We start from the raw sequence: 16,156 nt of genomic DNA, 5'->3' as shown, positions 1-16,156 counted from the left end.
CAATGGGATTACTTGTTTTCTTGTTGTTGAGTTGTATGAGCTACTTATATATTTTGGAAATTAAGCCTGTGTTGGTCACATTGCAAATATTTTCTCCTATTCTGTAGGTTGTCTTTTTGTTTTGTTCATGGTTTCCTTTGCTGTGCAAAGCCTTACAAGTTTAATTAGGTCCCATCTGTTTATTTTTGCTTTTATTTCTATTGCCTTGGTAAGAAAACATTGGTACAACTTGCGTCAGAGAATGTTTTGCCTATGTTCTCTTCTAGGAGTTTTACAGTGTCATGTCTTATGTTTAAGTCTTTAAGCCATTTTGAGTTTATTTTTGTGCATGGTGTGAGGGTGTGTTCTAACTTCACTGATTTACATGCAGCTCTCCAACTTTCTCAACACCCCTTGCTGAAGAGACTGTTTTTTCCCATTGTGTGTTCTTGCTTCCTTTATTGCAGATTAATTGACTGTAGGTGTGTGGGTTTATTTCTGGGCTCTACTCTGTTCCAGTGCCAGTACCACACTGTCTTTATATTATCCCACAGGTCTCTTATATTGCTTTCTTTTTTTTTTTTTTTCATTTGGCTTCCTGTCTGCTGTTCTGATTGGATAATTTCCATTATTCTATCTTGCAAATCACTTATTCTTTCTTCATTATTCACTCTGCTGTTCATTGCCTTCAGCTCAGCTTTTGTCTCTGCAAATGAGTTTTCTAATTTTTCTTTGTTTCTCTCTTACAGCTTCTAGCTCCTTTTTACAGTAATCTGCATTTCTGTCAATAGCCTTTCTTAATTCCTTCCATATTTTCATTACCTCCTTTCTGAACTCGGTGTCTGTTAGACTGAAGAGGTCAACGTCACTGTACTTTCAGGGGAATTTCTCTTGGTCTTTTAACTGGGAGTGTGGTTCCTCTGCTTCTTAATTATATTTCTCTTACTTTGTGAGTTTAGGAGAAACAATCCTCTACTGTGGTCTGGGAGGGCTATTTATATGTGGGGCCACCCCTGTGCAGCATGTGTGGGTTTAATATACTTGGTGCGGGAGTTGTTATACGCCTGTCACCTCTTTTCTCAGTGTGTGCCAGCGGTTATCCCCTTGACAGGGGTTGTGCAGATGCAGTCACTGGTGCCGGGCCCTGGGAGGGGAGGCGGCTTGCACCCACTCCTGGAGTCTGGGAGGGAGGCAGTGGCAGCTTACGACAGAGTCTCAAGCACATGCAGGCAGTATCCTGCCCTCTGCGAGCGCGCACACAGGAAAAAGGCTACAATGGCAGGTCCCACCCCTCCCCTTGAGCACCCCCCAAACAATGGCACCTGGCCTCTAAGGCGGCCCACGTTTCCTCCTCATACAGTCTCAGTTGCGGTTGCACCAGATTCTAGCTACCACCCCCAGGCTGTTTCCACACAGCCAACCCCAGTCCTCTCGCTGGGTCTGATCTCTGAAGCCTGAGTACCAGCACCCATCCCCGGCTGACGCACATCTCAGGCTGGGGAGCCCACAGTGGCAGCACTGACCATCTGTCCTCTCTCCACTCTGGCTGCCACAAACCAGCTGCTGTGTTCTCCAAGGTTCTGAAGCTTCCTACTGTCCTGGCCAATCTCCCTGCCGGTGAAGGGGCTTCCCAGGGTCTAGGAACCTTTCCTCTTTCCCAGCTCCCTCCCAGGGACACGGGTCCCGTCCTGATTCCTTTCTCATTTTCTTTTTTTTCTGTCTTCTTTTTTTCCTACCTGGTGACATGGTGATTTTCTTGCCCTTTCAGCAGTCTCAGGTCTTCTGCCAGTGTTTAGTAGATATTCTGGGAGAATCATTCCACGTGTACTCATTCCACATGTAGATTTTTGATGTATTCGAGGGAGAAGGTGGGCTTCACATCCTACTACTTCACCATCTTGATCCCAGCCCCACAAGTTTATTTCTTGCTCATATCAAGACCAAGTCCAGAACCAAGTCAAGTCTGGTCAAGTCCAAGACCAGAATTCTGGAATCTACGGCTCTTCTACCTTTCTGTTAAAATTTTTCATGTGGTAAAATAGACATGACATAAAATTTACCATTTTAACCATTTTTACATATGCAGTTCAGTGGCATTAAGCACATTCACATTGTTGTGAAAAAGCAGATGCTTTTTCAACTTTGTTTTTTTCATTTCAAATCCTTTAAAAATAAAAAGTATGTTGTTTTGTCTCTTGTGTGCCATAGTCTTTTTTAATTTTTTATCTTCATTTTTGGCTGCATTGGGTCTTTGTTGCTGCACACGGGCTTTCTCTCGTTGCGGCAAGCGGGGGCCACTCTTCACTGTGGTGCACAGGCTTCTCATTGCATTGGCTCCTTTTTTTTTTTTGCAGTACGCGGGCCTCTCACTGTTGTGGCCTCTCCCGTTGTGGAGCACAGGCTCCGGATGCGCAGGCCCAGCGGCCATGGCTCACGGGCCCAGCCGCTCCGCGGCATGTGGGATCTTCCCGGACCGGGGCACGAACCTGTGTCCCCTGCATCAGCAGGCGGACTCTCAACCACTGCGCCACCAGGGAAGCTCCGCATTGGCTCCTCTTGCTGCAGAGCACAGGCACACAGGCTTCATTCGTTGCAGCATGCAGGCTCAGTAGTTGTGGCGCACAGGCCTAGTTGCTCTGCAGCATGTGGGATCCTCCCGGAGCAGGGCTCGAACCCATGTCCCCCGCACTGGCAGGCAGACTCCCAACCACTGCACCACAGGGGAAGCCCCTGTGCTATAGTCTTACCTTTTTATACATCAAGATATTTTCAGAGTCCATTGTTGTTTTTTATTGAGTCATTCTTTAAGTAGGAAAGGCTGACTCAGGCCTGGTATTTGTTCAGATGCATTAATGTATGTGAAATATTGTGCTCCCTGGCATGGTGAGTGGGATATGAGTGTTAAAGAAATCAACATGAGATGGATGAGTTAATGTTCCATCTTCCCACCTGTGTTTTATGAGACTCGTCTTCTGGATCTTAAGCTGGAAGGCTGATGCATTTAATTTTATATTTGCAGTTTGATGAACCAGTAGTCCAAAGGGCATACACAGGGGATGGAGGTAGCCACGGCCTTGGGCCTTTACAGCAGCAGCAGCAGTTCATCATTGTATAATGAGTGTATAATGTATTCTCTCTCTTTTGAAGTTCTGGCTTTATATGCTAAGTTATTTGTTGCAGGTTTTTTTTTTTTGACCCAGTTCCCTGGTAAAAGGTATAATTATGCTTTTCCTCTGTCCTATTGCTGCTTTTGCTATGGCACCTTAAATCTCCCCCAAACTTTCCTTTCATTGTAGCAACTATATTCCTGTTTTTTTTGTTCTACTGCTTTCAAAGGCTTTTGATCCGTAAAGATGAATTCCCAGTCCCTGTAGACCTTTATCTGAGAACTAACTCTCCATCTTACCCCTCCCAGTTAGGGGCTGTTAGTTGGGTTCTGCAGTGTTGCACTGCTAACTCAGCAAGGCTAGGTCAGCTATGCTGGGAGGTCAAGGCTTGCTGCCTTCTTAGTCTGGCCCACTGGCACTCTGTGAGGCAGAAATGTATGGTGTTTACTGCATGAGAAGAATACTCTGATCCAGCACTGAAATAGGTATTCCCTATTTTTTTATGGGTTTTTTTTTCCATTTCTATAGGGATGGATGGGAAGATTAGACACAGACACCTTACTGACTGTTGTATTTCTAGGTTGAGAATGAAGATGAGATAGAGAACCTCCGACAGCTTCACGATTTGGTCTACTCTCAAGCCTGCAGCTGGTTTCAGAATTTAAGAGACAGATTTCGAAGCCAAATTCTTCAGCACTTTGGATCAATGCCCGGGAGGGAGGAAAACCTCCAGGTATGATGGCTTTGATATTGTTTCCAAAAGTCTCACTTTTTGGGTAAACCCAAATTGGTAGATTTTTTTTTCTGTTATAAATTTATTTATTTATTTATTTTTGGCTGAGTTGGGTCTTTGTTGCTGCACGCAGGCTTTCTCTAGTTGCCAGGAGCAGGGGCTACTCTTTGTTGCGGTGCACGGGCTTCTCATTGCGGTGGCTTCTCATGTTGCGGACACGGGCTCTAGGCGTGCAGGCTTCAGTAGTTGTGGCACGTGGGCTTCAATAGTTGTGGTCACAGGCTTGGTAGTTGTGGTGCACGGGCTTAGTTGCTCTGCAGCCTGTGGGATCTTCCCGGACCAGGGCTTGAACCTGTGTCCCCTGCATTGGCAGGCAGATTCTTAACCACTGCACCACCAGAGAAGTCCCGAAATTGGTAGGTTTTTAAGTTTCTTCATCTTTAGTTCTGCACATCTCCTTTGTCCCATCTTTAGATTCATGACCATATTCTCTAGCACAGGGGTATCCACTGCATCTTATATAGGAAGAGGATGGAAATAGTGTCAGCTGAGATGCGTATAGGAGCAAGTGCACAAGGAGAAAGCCCCCAGCTGAGGATTTTCCAGAAGGGAGGGATAAGGAGTTAAAAATGGGACATGGGAGATAGGATCAAGATGGCAGAGGAGTAGGACATGGAGCTTACCTTCTCCCACAAACACATCACAATTACATCTACATGTGGAACGATTATCACAGAACATCTACTGAATGCTGGCAGAAGACCTCAGACTTCCAAAAGGGCAAGAAAATCTACACCTAACTGGGTAGGACAAAAGAAAAAAAGAGAAAGGAATTGGGATGGGACCTGCGCCCCTGGGAGGGAACTCTGAAAGAGGAAAGGCTTCTGGACACTGGGAAGTCCCCTCACTGGTGGGGAGATCAGCTGGGACAGAGGGAGAGCTTCAGAGACACGGAGAAGAGCACAACTACCAGTTTGCGGAGGGCAAAGCAGAGAGAGACCTGCACAGATGGTCGGTGCCACCAAGCACTCACCCACCTGAGACACTTGTCCGCTGGGGCAGGAGGGGGCTGGGTGCTGAGGCTCAAGCTTAGAGGTCAGACCCTGGGGAGAGGGTTGTGGTTGGCTGTGTGGAGACAGCCTGAGGGGGCTAGGGTGTAGGGCCCCACAACTGAGGGAATACGGGAAGAAACCTCAGACTGCCAGAGAGGCAAAGTGCCATTGTTGGGGGGCGGGGTGCAAGGAGAGGTTCAGGACTGCCGTAGGAGCTTCCTTCTCTGAGCACGCACTCTCAGGCAACAGGGCACTGCCTACCTGAGCTCCAGGGGCGGGTGCAACTGCCACCTCGGACTCCAGAGGCAGGTGCAGACCACTGCTGCTGCTGAGGGTCCCACAACCACGTGCCAACGGCTGCCCCCTCCTCCCTGGCAGTGTGCATAAGCCACGCACCTGCACACCCCGATCCAGGGGACAACGGCCAGCACACGCTGAGGAAAGGGGCAACAGGCATCCAAACCAAGAACAGCCCTCATGCCAAAAAATTATTAAACCCACACAAGCTACGTAGGGATGCTCCCGCATATAAATAGCCCTCCAAGACTACAGTACATAATTGTTTCTCCTAAACTGACAGAATAAGAGAAATACAAGTAAAATGAAGACACAGAGAGACCACTCCCAGTTAAAAGACCAAGAGAATTCCCCTGAAGGAACAATGAAACAGACCTCTTCAGCCTAATAATAGATACCGAGTTCAAAAAGGGAGGTAATGAAAATACTGAAGGAATTAAGAAAGGCTATCGACAGAAATGCAGATTACTGTTAAAAGAAACTAGAAGGAAGAGCCAAGAAAAATTAGAAAATTCATTTGCAGAGATGAAAGCTGAGCTAAAGGCAGTGATAGCAGAATGAATAATGAAGAAAGAATAAGTGATCTGCAATATAGAATAATGGAAATTACCCAATCAAAACAGCAGACAGGAAGCCAAATGAAAAAAAACAAAAAAGGAAGCAATGTAAGAGACCTGTGGGATAATATAAAGCTGGCCAATCTATGCATAGTAGGGATTCCAGAGGGGGAAGAAAGAGAAAAAGGGATTGAAAATGTATTTGAAGAAATTATGGCTGAAAACTTCCCAAACCTAAAGAAGGAAACATATCCAGCTACAGGAAGCACAGAGGGGGCGTCCCAAACAAGAGGAACCCAAACAGACCCACACCAAGACATACTATAATTAAAATGGCATAAGTTAAAGAGAGGCTTCTAAAGGCAGCAAGAGAAAAACAGTTAGTTACAAGGCAACTCCTATAATTCTATCAGCTGATTTCTCTATAGAAACATTGCAGGCCAGAAGGGAGTGGCAAGATATATTCAGAGTCCTGAAAGGGGAAAACCTGCAACCTGGGGTTCTCTACCCAGCAAGATTATCAGTTAGGATAGAAGGAGAGAGAAAGAATTTCTCAGACAAGCAAAAACTAAAAGAATACAGCAATACTAAACTTATCTTAAAAATTATTGAAAGGTCTTCTCTAAATAAAAAAGGAGCAAGAAGATATAGGAAGGAGGAAATCACAATTGGAAAGTAAATAAACTAGCCAGTATACACATCAAAAAGAAAATAAAAAACCCCTATTTGTGAAAGCAACAATAAACACAAGGAATAGCAAAAGGATAAACATTAAGATGTAAAAAAGGACATCAAAACCATAAAATGTAGAGAAGGAAAGTAAGAAAATGTAGATTCTTTAAGAATGTGTTTGAGCCTATATGACTATCAGTCTAAAGCAAGCACATATAGGAAGGGGTTAACATACTTGAAAAACAGGGCAACCACAAATCAAAAGCATACAATAGATTCACAAAACACAAAAAGAGAACACAAGCATGAAATAAAAGGAAATCATCAAACCACAAAAAGAAAAAAAAAGGATAAAAGAAACAAAGAATCAACTGGAAAGCAAGGTTTAAAATGGCAATAAATACACATGTATCAATAATTACCTTAAATGTCAATAGACTGTTCCAATCAAAAGATAGTTTCAGATTGGATTAAAAAACAAGAGTCTATAATATGCTGCCTACAAGAGAGCCACCTTAGGGCAAAGGACATACATAGACTGAAAGTGAGGGGATGGAAAAAAGGTATTTCATACAAACGGAAATGACAAGAAAGCAGCAGTTGCAATACTCATATCAGACAAAATAGACTTTGAAACGAAGGCCATAAAAAAAGGCAAAGAAGGACACTATATAATGATAAAAGGATCAATATAAGAGGAGGATTATGTGCTCGTCAACATATATGCAACTAAAATACATAAAGCAAATACAGATAAAGGGAGAAATTGATGGGAATACAATAATACTAAGAGACTTTTAACACCCCACTCACAATAAATGGACACATCTTCTAGACAGAAAATCAATAAAGCACAGAGATCCTAAATGATACAACAGTGAGACTTAATTGATATTTTCAGGACATTATATCCAAAAAAACCCAGAATACACATTATTTTCAAGTGCACATAATAGAGCACAAAACTAACCTCAAAAAATTTAAAAGTATAGGAATTATTTCAAGCATTTTCTCTGACCACAAGAGCATGAAACTAGAAATCAACCACAGGAAAAGAAATGAGAAACAATTACATGGAGACTACTAAAAAAACCATTGGGTCAACGAGGAAATCAAAAATTAAATTAAAAAATACCTTGAGACAAACAACAATGAAAACACAGCCATACAAAATCTATGGGATGCAGCAAAAGCAGTTCTTAGAACAAAGTTCATAGCAATACAGGCCTTCCTCAAAAAACAAGAAAAATCTCAAACAACCTAACCTATCACCTAAAAGAATTAGAAGAAGAACAAAACCTAAAGCCAGCAGAAGGAAGGAAATAATAAAGATCAGGGAGGAAATAAAATAGAGGTTAAAAAATATAGAAAAAAATCAATAGAACCAATAGCTGGTTTTTTGAAAGGATAAACAAGATTTTCAAACCTCTGGCCAGGCTCACCAAGAAAAGAGAACCTAGGGCCTCCCTGGTGGCGCAGTGGTTGAGAGTCCGCCTGCCGATGCAGGGGATACGGGTTCGTGCCCCGGTCTGGGAGGATCCCATATGCCGCGGAGCAGCTGGGCCCGTGAGCCATGGCCTCTGGGCCTGCGCGTCCGGAGCCTGTGCTCCGCAACGGGAGAGGCCACAACAGTGAGAGGCCCGCATACCGCAAAAAGAAAAAAAAAAAAAAAGAAAAGAGAACCCAAATAAAATAAGAAATGAAAAAGAAATCTCAACCAATATGCCAACAACTTTGACAAATTTGACAACCTAGATGAAATGGACAAGTTTCTACATACAACCCACCAAAACTGAATCAAGAAGAAATAGATAATTTGAACAGACTGATCACCAGAAGTGAAATAGAATCTGTAATTTAAAAAAAAAAAAAAAAAAAAGAAACTCCCTACAAAGAAAAGTCCAGGGCCAGATGGCTTCACAGGTGAATTCTACCAAACATCCAAAGAAGAACTTACACCAATTCTCAAACTCTTCCAAAGACTGAGAAGCAGGGAACACTCCCAAGGACATTCTGTGAAGCCACTGTCACCCTGATACCAAACCAGATAAAGACACCACCAAAAAAAAAAAAAAAAATTACAGGCCAATATCTTTGATGAGTATAGATGCAAAAATTCTCAACAAAATATTAGCAAACTGAATCCAGCAACACATAAAAAAGATCATACACCACAACCAAGGGGGAGTCATCCCAAGTTCACAAGGATGGTTCAACATGCAAATCAATGTGATACACCACATCAAGAAAAGACAAAAACCACATGATCATCTCAATAGATGCAGAAAAGCATTTGACAGTATTCACCATCCACTGACAAAAACTCTTACCAAAGTGGGTATAGAGGGAACATATCTCCATATAATAAAAGCTATTTATGACAAGCCCACAGCCAGTATAATACTAAATGGTGAAAAGCTGAAAGCCTTCCTGCTAAAATCTGGAACAAGACAAGGATGCCTGCTCTCACCTCTTCTATTCAACATAGTATTGGAAGTCCTAACCACAGCAATCAGACAAGAAATAAAAGGTATCCAAATTGGAAAGGAAGAGGTAAGATAGTCAGCATATGCAGATGACATGATACTATATATAAAAAACCCTAAAGACTCCACACAAAAGTTACCATATCTAATAAATGAATTCAGCAAAGTAGCAGGATACAAGATTAACATACAGAACTTGGTTACATTTCTTTACACTGACAATGCAATATCAGAAAGAGAATGTAAAAATCAATACCTTTTAAAATTGCACCAAAAAATAAAATAAAGGACTAAAGAGAATTTAAAGAAATGGAAAGATATCCCATACTCTTGGATTGGAAGGATTAATATTGTTAAAATGGCAATGTTACCTAAAGCAATCTACAGATTTAATGTGATCCCTATCAAATCACCCATGAAATTTTTCACAGAACTAGAACAAATAATCCAAAAATTTATATAGAACCATAAAAGACTCAGAATTGCCAGAGCAATCCTGAGGAAAAAAAACAAAGCAGGAGGCATAACTCTCCCAGACTTTGGACAATACAACGAAGCTACAGTCATCAAAACTGTGTGGTATTGGTACAGAAACAGACATACAGATCAATGGAACAGAATAAAGAAATAAACCCATACACCTACAGTCAATTAATCTGCAATAAAGGAGGCAAAAATATAAAATGGGAAAAAAATGGTCTCTTCAGCAAGCGGTGCTGGGAAAGTTGTACAGCTGTGTGTAAATCAGTGAAGTTACAACACACCCTCACAGCATGCACAAAAATAAACTGAAAATGCCTTAAAGACTTAAGACAACACCATAAAACTAGAAGAGCATAGGCAAAACATTCCCTAACACAATTTGTACCAGTGTTTTCTTAGGTCAGCCTCCCAAGGCAATAGAAACAAAAGCAAAAATAAACAGATGGGACCTAATCAAACTTATAAACCTTTGCACAGCAAAGGAAACCATAAACAAAACGAAAAGACAAACTACAGAATTAGAGAAAATATTTGCAAGTGAGGTGACTGACACAGGCTAATTTCCAAAATATGTAAGCAGCTCATACAACTCAACAACCAAAAAACAAACAACCCAATCAAAAAATGGGCAGAAGACCTAAATAGACATTTCTCCAAAGAAGAAATACAAATGACCAATAGGCACATGAAAAGATGTTCAACATAGCTAACAGAAAAATGCAAATCAAAACTACAATGGGGTACTACCTCACACAGGTCAGAATGGCCACTATTATAAAGGCCACAGGGCTCTGCTCTGCCAGTGGTTAAGAATCTGCCTTCTAATGCAGGGGACACAGGTTCGATCCCTTGTAGGGGAACTAAAATCCCACATGCCACGGGGCAACTAAGCCCATGTGCTCTAGAGCCCGCGCCCCACAACTAGAGAGCCTGCGTGCTGCAACTGCTGAGCCTGTGCACCACAAGTACTGAACCTGCACACCATAACTAGAGAGAAGCCCACGCGCCACAACGAAAGATCCCACATGCCGCAGTGAAGATCCCACATGCCTCAACTAAGACCCCATGCAGCCAAATAAATAATGTTGGTTTTTTTTTAAAAAAAGGCCCCAAATAACAAATGCTAAAGAGGGTATGGAGAAAAGGGAACTCTCCTACACTGAAGGTGGGAATGTAAGTTGGTGCAGCCACTATGGAAAACAGTATGGAGGTTCCTCAAAAAGCTAAAAGTAGAGTTGCCATATGATCCAGCAATCCCACTCCTGGGCACATATCCAGACAAAACTTTAATTCAAAAAGATACATACATCCCTATGTTCATAGCAGCACTATTCACAATAGCACATGTCACAAGACATGGAAACAACCTAAATGTCCATCGATAGAAGAATGGATAAAGAAGATGTGGTACATATATATGTACAATGAAATACTACTCAGCCAGGACAAAATAATGCTATTTGCAGCAACATGAATGCAACTAGAGATTATCATACTAAATGAAGTAAATCAGAAAGAGTAAGATAAATACTGTATGATATCACTTATATGTGGAATCGAAAATATGGCACAAATGAACCTATCATGAACCTGGACCTATCTACAAAACAGAAATGGACTAGCAGACATAGAGAACAGACTCATTGTTGCCAAGGGGGAGGTGGGGAGGGAGAGGGATGGACTGGGAGTTTGGGGTTGGTATATGCAAACTGTTACATTTAGAATTGATAAACAACAAGGTCCTAATGTATAGCACAGGGAACTATATCCAATCTCCTGAGATTAACCATAATGGAAAAGAATATAAAAAAAGAATGTATATATGTGTATAATTGAGTCACTTTGCTTTACAGCAGAAATTAACACAACATTGTAAATCAACTATACTTCAATTAAAAAATAAAAAATGAAAAACAAAAGGGGACATGGTACCATCTAGTAAATTATGCCTATGAGACAGCTACGTCTTCGAGCCTCTTAGCTTTGCTGTTATTCTTTGAGAGCTGAGAGATGTATCATTTTCTATACTTTTAAAAAATCCTGTCACCTCTTCTGTTATCCCCAGCTTTTTACCCTGCCACTTTAATTCATTTTTATCTCTTCATGTTTTATACTTCACTCCTCCTGAAACTATCGTTCTCATGGTCTTGATCTGGAATTTAGGGTTCACATTTAAGTTGAATCTAATTAGCATACAGCAGGTGCCTTCTGGTCAGGCAGAGCACTGCAAGAGGCTAAAGAAACGTTCCTGTCCTGGAGACCCACCAAAGCATTAGGCATAAGCATTGTCGAATTGAGTGGGATACAGTGTTCGTGATCAGATGGGAATAGATTACATAAAGGAATGGCTGTAAATGAGTATCAGATGGACAGAGAATTGATCCCCCTGTGATGGACACTGTCTCTCATTCCAGTTTTCAAAGGTCAGCCTACATCTGTCTGAATCTCAATTGAATCCTTCACCTGAACTCAAAATTTCAACATCACATCATCTCCAAATTGCGTTCTCATTCTGTGTCCAGCATAATATCAGTTGCCACATGTTTGTTTTATCCTGGCTACCTGCATCTGATTGAACTTGATAGAAACAGCTTTTGATGAGCACGGAATTGAATAAGTACATTTTAAATGTTAATAAACCAACTTGTAGAAAATTTCAACATTACTTTCCAATCACCTCCACCGCCCTCACTTTTATTATGCAGTCCTCTTCCACTGCTTTCAGCTAGTCATATTGTATGGGTCAGGATTCAGTCAGGAAAACAAAAGCAGCCACTCTGCATATCCCAGGAGTGAAGGGTTTATTGCCGGAATTAAAGTTGACACCCCCACTGGGAGAGCTGGAGGAGGGAGGATCAGGTCAGGCCATCGTCAGCAGAGCTCAGGGACTCTCTTCCTGACACGGTGGAGCACGGGCTCAGGACTGGAGGGGACGCTGCTGTCATCCTTAGGAATCCCAGGGCAGTCCCCACCAGTGTCTCAGTTTGCAGTAGTGGAGCAGGTGGTTTTCAAGAATGCTCTGGAAAGCTTCTGCAAATCTCACATCTGCCCACACTTGGCAACAGCCTCCAGAGAACAATGGCTTCCTCTCCCAACTTCCAAATCTTGAAAGAGTGCCTCTCATTGGTCATGTTTAACCTGGAACCACCCCCCCACATGGGGGGGGGATCCTGGGAAATGTAGTTTCTGATGTACGGAAGGTGGCAGTGATGCTGAGTTGACAACAGGCAGGACACAGATAAGTCCAGTTTGATTCTAGGAGGAGCTTATTGATGTCACCTCATGTCACAGCTCCTTTTGTCATTCTGAAACTTCATGTTTTAGGTTCAGTAAAAAGCAATTCAGTGTGTAGTAAAGGTGGCTTAAACATTCTTGTATATAAATTCCTAATTCGTTCCATAGCCAGTAGTCAGCCCTTGCAACATCAGATGAAGTTCTTTGCTGGAGATATGTTTATTTCTCAAATGAAACTGGAAGCTGAGACTTTTCTTATATCCTTCCTAGGATTCCACAATTCTTTGAAGACATTTAAAGATATCAATTAACTTGTCTTAATATTTTATTTATTTATTTATTTTTGGCCATGCTGCGTGGCATGCAGGATCTTAGTTACCCGACCAGGGATCGAACCCATGGCCCCTGCATTGGAAGTGCAGAGCCTTCACCACTGGACCACCAGGGAAGTCCCTTAATGTTTTAAATATATATTTTAAGAAAGCAGTTCTCAACTGGGGACAGTTTTGCCCCTGTGGGACATTTGGCAATACCTGAGGACGACTTTGACCATCAGAACTGGGGGAGGAGCTACTGGCAGCTAGTAGACCGGGGTCAGAGATGTGCTAAACATGCTACAGTGCACAGGACAGTCCCCGTAACACAGAATGTCCAGCCGCAGAAGCCAGTAGCCTGAGATTGAGATACCCTGTTTAGGTCGGTGAAGAGGAAGGAGTGCTGGCTGGGAGGCAGGTCTGGATTATTAGAATCTTGGCTCTGCCACGTATGAGCTGAGATATCTTGGACAATTTGCATTATATTTAAGCTTCAGGTTCCCCATTTTATATGGGCATAATAGTGCCCTCCTTACATGACTGAAAAAGGGTTTGAGGTGGCCATTCCGACAGGTGTGAGATGATAACCCACTGTGGTTCTGATTTGCATTTCCCTGACGATTCGTGATGTTGCCGTATCACCTCATACCTGTAAAAACGGGTACTGTCAAGAGGACAATAACAAGAAGTATTAGTGAGGATGTGGAGAGAAAAGGAAATACTCGTGCGCTGTTGGTGGGGTTGTAAGCTGGTGCAGCCACTGTGGAAAACAGTATGGAGGTTCCTCAAAAAAATTAAAAATTGTACTATCATGAGATCCAGAAATGCCACTCCTTAGTATATATCCAAGGAAAATGAAAACACTAATTTGAAAAGATACGTGCACCCCAGTGTTCATAGCAGCATTATTTACAATTGCTAAGATATGGAAACAACCTAAGCCCATCAACAGAAGAATGAATAAAGATGTGGGGTGTGTGTGTGTGTGTGTGTGTATCTACAATGGAATGCTACTCAGCCATAAAAAAGAATGAAATTTTGCCATTTGTGACAACATGGATGGACCTGGAGATTATCCTACTAAGTGAAATAAGTCAGAAAGACAAATACTGTATGTTTTCACTTCTATGTGGAGTATAAAAAATAAAACAAATGAACAAACATAACAAAACTGAAACAGACTCACAGATACAGAAAACAAATTGTGGTTACCAGACGGAAGTGAAGGAGGAGGAGGGGTAAAGGGGATTAAGAGGTACAAACTACTAGGTATAAAATAGGTAAGTTACAGGGATGGAAAGTGCAGCACAGGGAGTATAGTCAACATTTTATAATAACTTTATATGGAGGATAATCTATAAAAATACTAAATCACTGTGTTGCACACCTGAAACTAACAGTATTGTAAGTCAACTATACTTCAATTAAAAATTTTTTAAGTTAGAAAAAGAATCTGACACCATAAAATGCTCAATACAGATTAGCTTGCTGGTGGATTTTTACTGCTGTAATTATATAAATATTTGTTTTATTAACAGTATACAATGTGGATTCTTTTTAGGCAATCCCTAATGGACCCGCCTGGTGTTGGTGGCTTCTTGCCGTCCTTCCCGTCGACCCCCGCTATCAGCTGTCGGTTTTATCAATGAAGTCTTTGAAAGAACGGCTGACAAAGATACAGCATATACTGACTTATTTTTCTAGAGACCAATCTAAGTAACCAACTGCTTGGATCTTCCTCTAAAATTACCCTAATCTGGCTGTGGTGACGGCCAGATTGTCCGCTGCCTTTGCACATCCAGTGCTGGTTTGAGAAATGTAATGAAACTGTTTTTTTTTTTTCTTTTTCCTTCAACCTCCTGAATCATGTGGTTCTGCAAACAAATACCTTCAACTAGGATTTAGACCACTAAGAACTTGCACAGAAAAACACACGCTAAATGTGTGTTAAACCTCTACATTGTGATGAAGTTGCACTATGTACCATACTCTAAATGAGAACTGTGTGTGTGGGTGCGTGTGTGTGTGTGTGTGTGTGTGTGCGCGCGCGCGTGCGCGCCCGTGTGGGTAGTATGGGTGCATTTTCTCTGGCTTTAAAATTTTAAAAGAAAAAAAAAAAGCCATAGAGAGCAGAACTTGCCGAGGGTCATTTATTGCCCAAGTTTACAACGGTAGCGATACAAGTTTTTGCAAATTGAATTTGCCTCAGATTTCTCTGTCCTGATGCTTAATTTGCACAAGTATGTAAGCTATGGTATTGAGTATCACTCTTTGTCGGAAATACCGCTCTTGCTGAACTGTCTTGACCATTGACTAGGACACAGTTTCTTATTTATGTAAATACTTGCATCCCAATAGCCAACAGGCATCGGATGCAGAACCTAGAGCCAGTTTTCAGGAACAATTGCAAACCTGACTTGGTACTGTGCATCTATTCATAAAACACTTAAAACTGTGAAAATATGGTTTACACTTAACTGTACATAAAGGTAAATGGAGAACTCAGTTCAGTACCAGTTAGTTTGTACATTTTAGGGGGGCTTTTCACATTAACTGCCCATCTATGTAATTTATAGTTTGACATGATATGTTTGTTTAAAAAAATTACATAGTATAAACCCATTAAGGATCTAAGGGAAGAGAAGAAGCTTAATGTAGAACTAAGCTTTTAAAGTATGTTGGTTTTTTTTTTTTTTTAATTCTCGTCTTGGTGCAAATGTTAGTTATGCCTTATTCATATCACAGTTAGATCACCATGCTGTGACATGGTCTGTATTCATGCTGCCCTAGATACTTTTGTAATTATTTGTTGCAGACTTGTGACTGTCCCTCTTAACTTTCTTTTATGTAAGTAATTTGTAAAAGTTTCTTAAAAATTTTGCTTTTGCTTATTTAATTTTGAATAAAAGCTAAATTCATAATATTTTTTCTTCTTAATGATTAGGTTAATGTCAAAAAAAGATCAGCGGAGGAATCAAACTACATAGAGAACAGATGAGTTTTGCCTACTGTTTTGTGCTGTAAGATGTAAGCTATAGCTTTCAAAAAAAAATTTTTTTTTTTTTGGTCATCTTTTGACCAAACAATCAAGTGTCTTAAGGAAAGATCCATGTCCCTTTTAGGATAAAGATAAGGCTCTTAGTTACCCCCACTGGGGACACCTCTTGGCTAAACAGCCTTGATTCTTTCAGTCCCTGATTTCCCAGCTAGGATTTTTCAAATATAAATAAATCATCTTTTAA

General features: G+C 41.3%; 1 protein-coding gene and 1 long non-coding RNA gene across 3 annotated transcripts in view; both read left to right on the top strand.

The window, feature by feature from the left end:
* Nucleotides 1-15,822, top strand: part of LONRF1 (LON peptidase N-terminal domain and ring finger 1) — a 45,973-nt gene extending 30,151 nt beyond the window's left edge. The window contains exons 11-12 of one of the 2 annotated variants that reach the window (XM_081221225.1): nucleotides 3,667-3,819; nucleotides 14,476-15,822. In XM_081221225.1, coding sequence (XP_081077351.1) covers nucleotides 3,667-3,819; nucleotides 14,476-14,634 — 312 coding nt within the window. In that variant the 3' untranslated portion in view covers nucleotides 14,635-15,822. Of the gene's footprint in view, nucleotides 1-3,666; nucleotides 3,820-14,475 lie in introns of those variants that run through there. The other variant, XM_081221226.1, reaches the window with a different exon arrangement.
* LOC308608319 lies at nucleotides 4,187-5,680 on the top strand. Its single transcript, XR_014014142.1, has 2 exons — nucleotides 4,187-5,149; nucleotides 5,181-5,680. It is a non-coding gene; the product is annotated as an uncharacterized lncRNA (long non-coding RNA).
* Nucleotides 15,823-16,156: the final 334 nt, after the last annotated feature.

The sequence above is a fragment of the Mesoplodon bidens genome (assembly GCF_964165515.1).
Source record: "Mesoplodon bidens genome assembly, chromosome: 20".
NCBI classification, from domain to species: domain Eukaryota; kingdom Metazoa; phylum Chordata; class Mammalia; order Artiodactyla; family Ziphiidae; genus Mesoplodon; species Mesoplodon bidens.
This window is presented reverse-complemented; position numbering and strand designations above follow the sequence as displayed.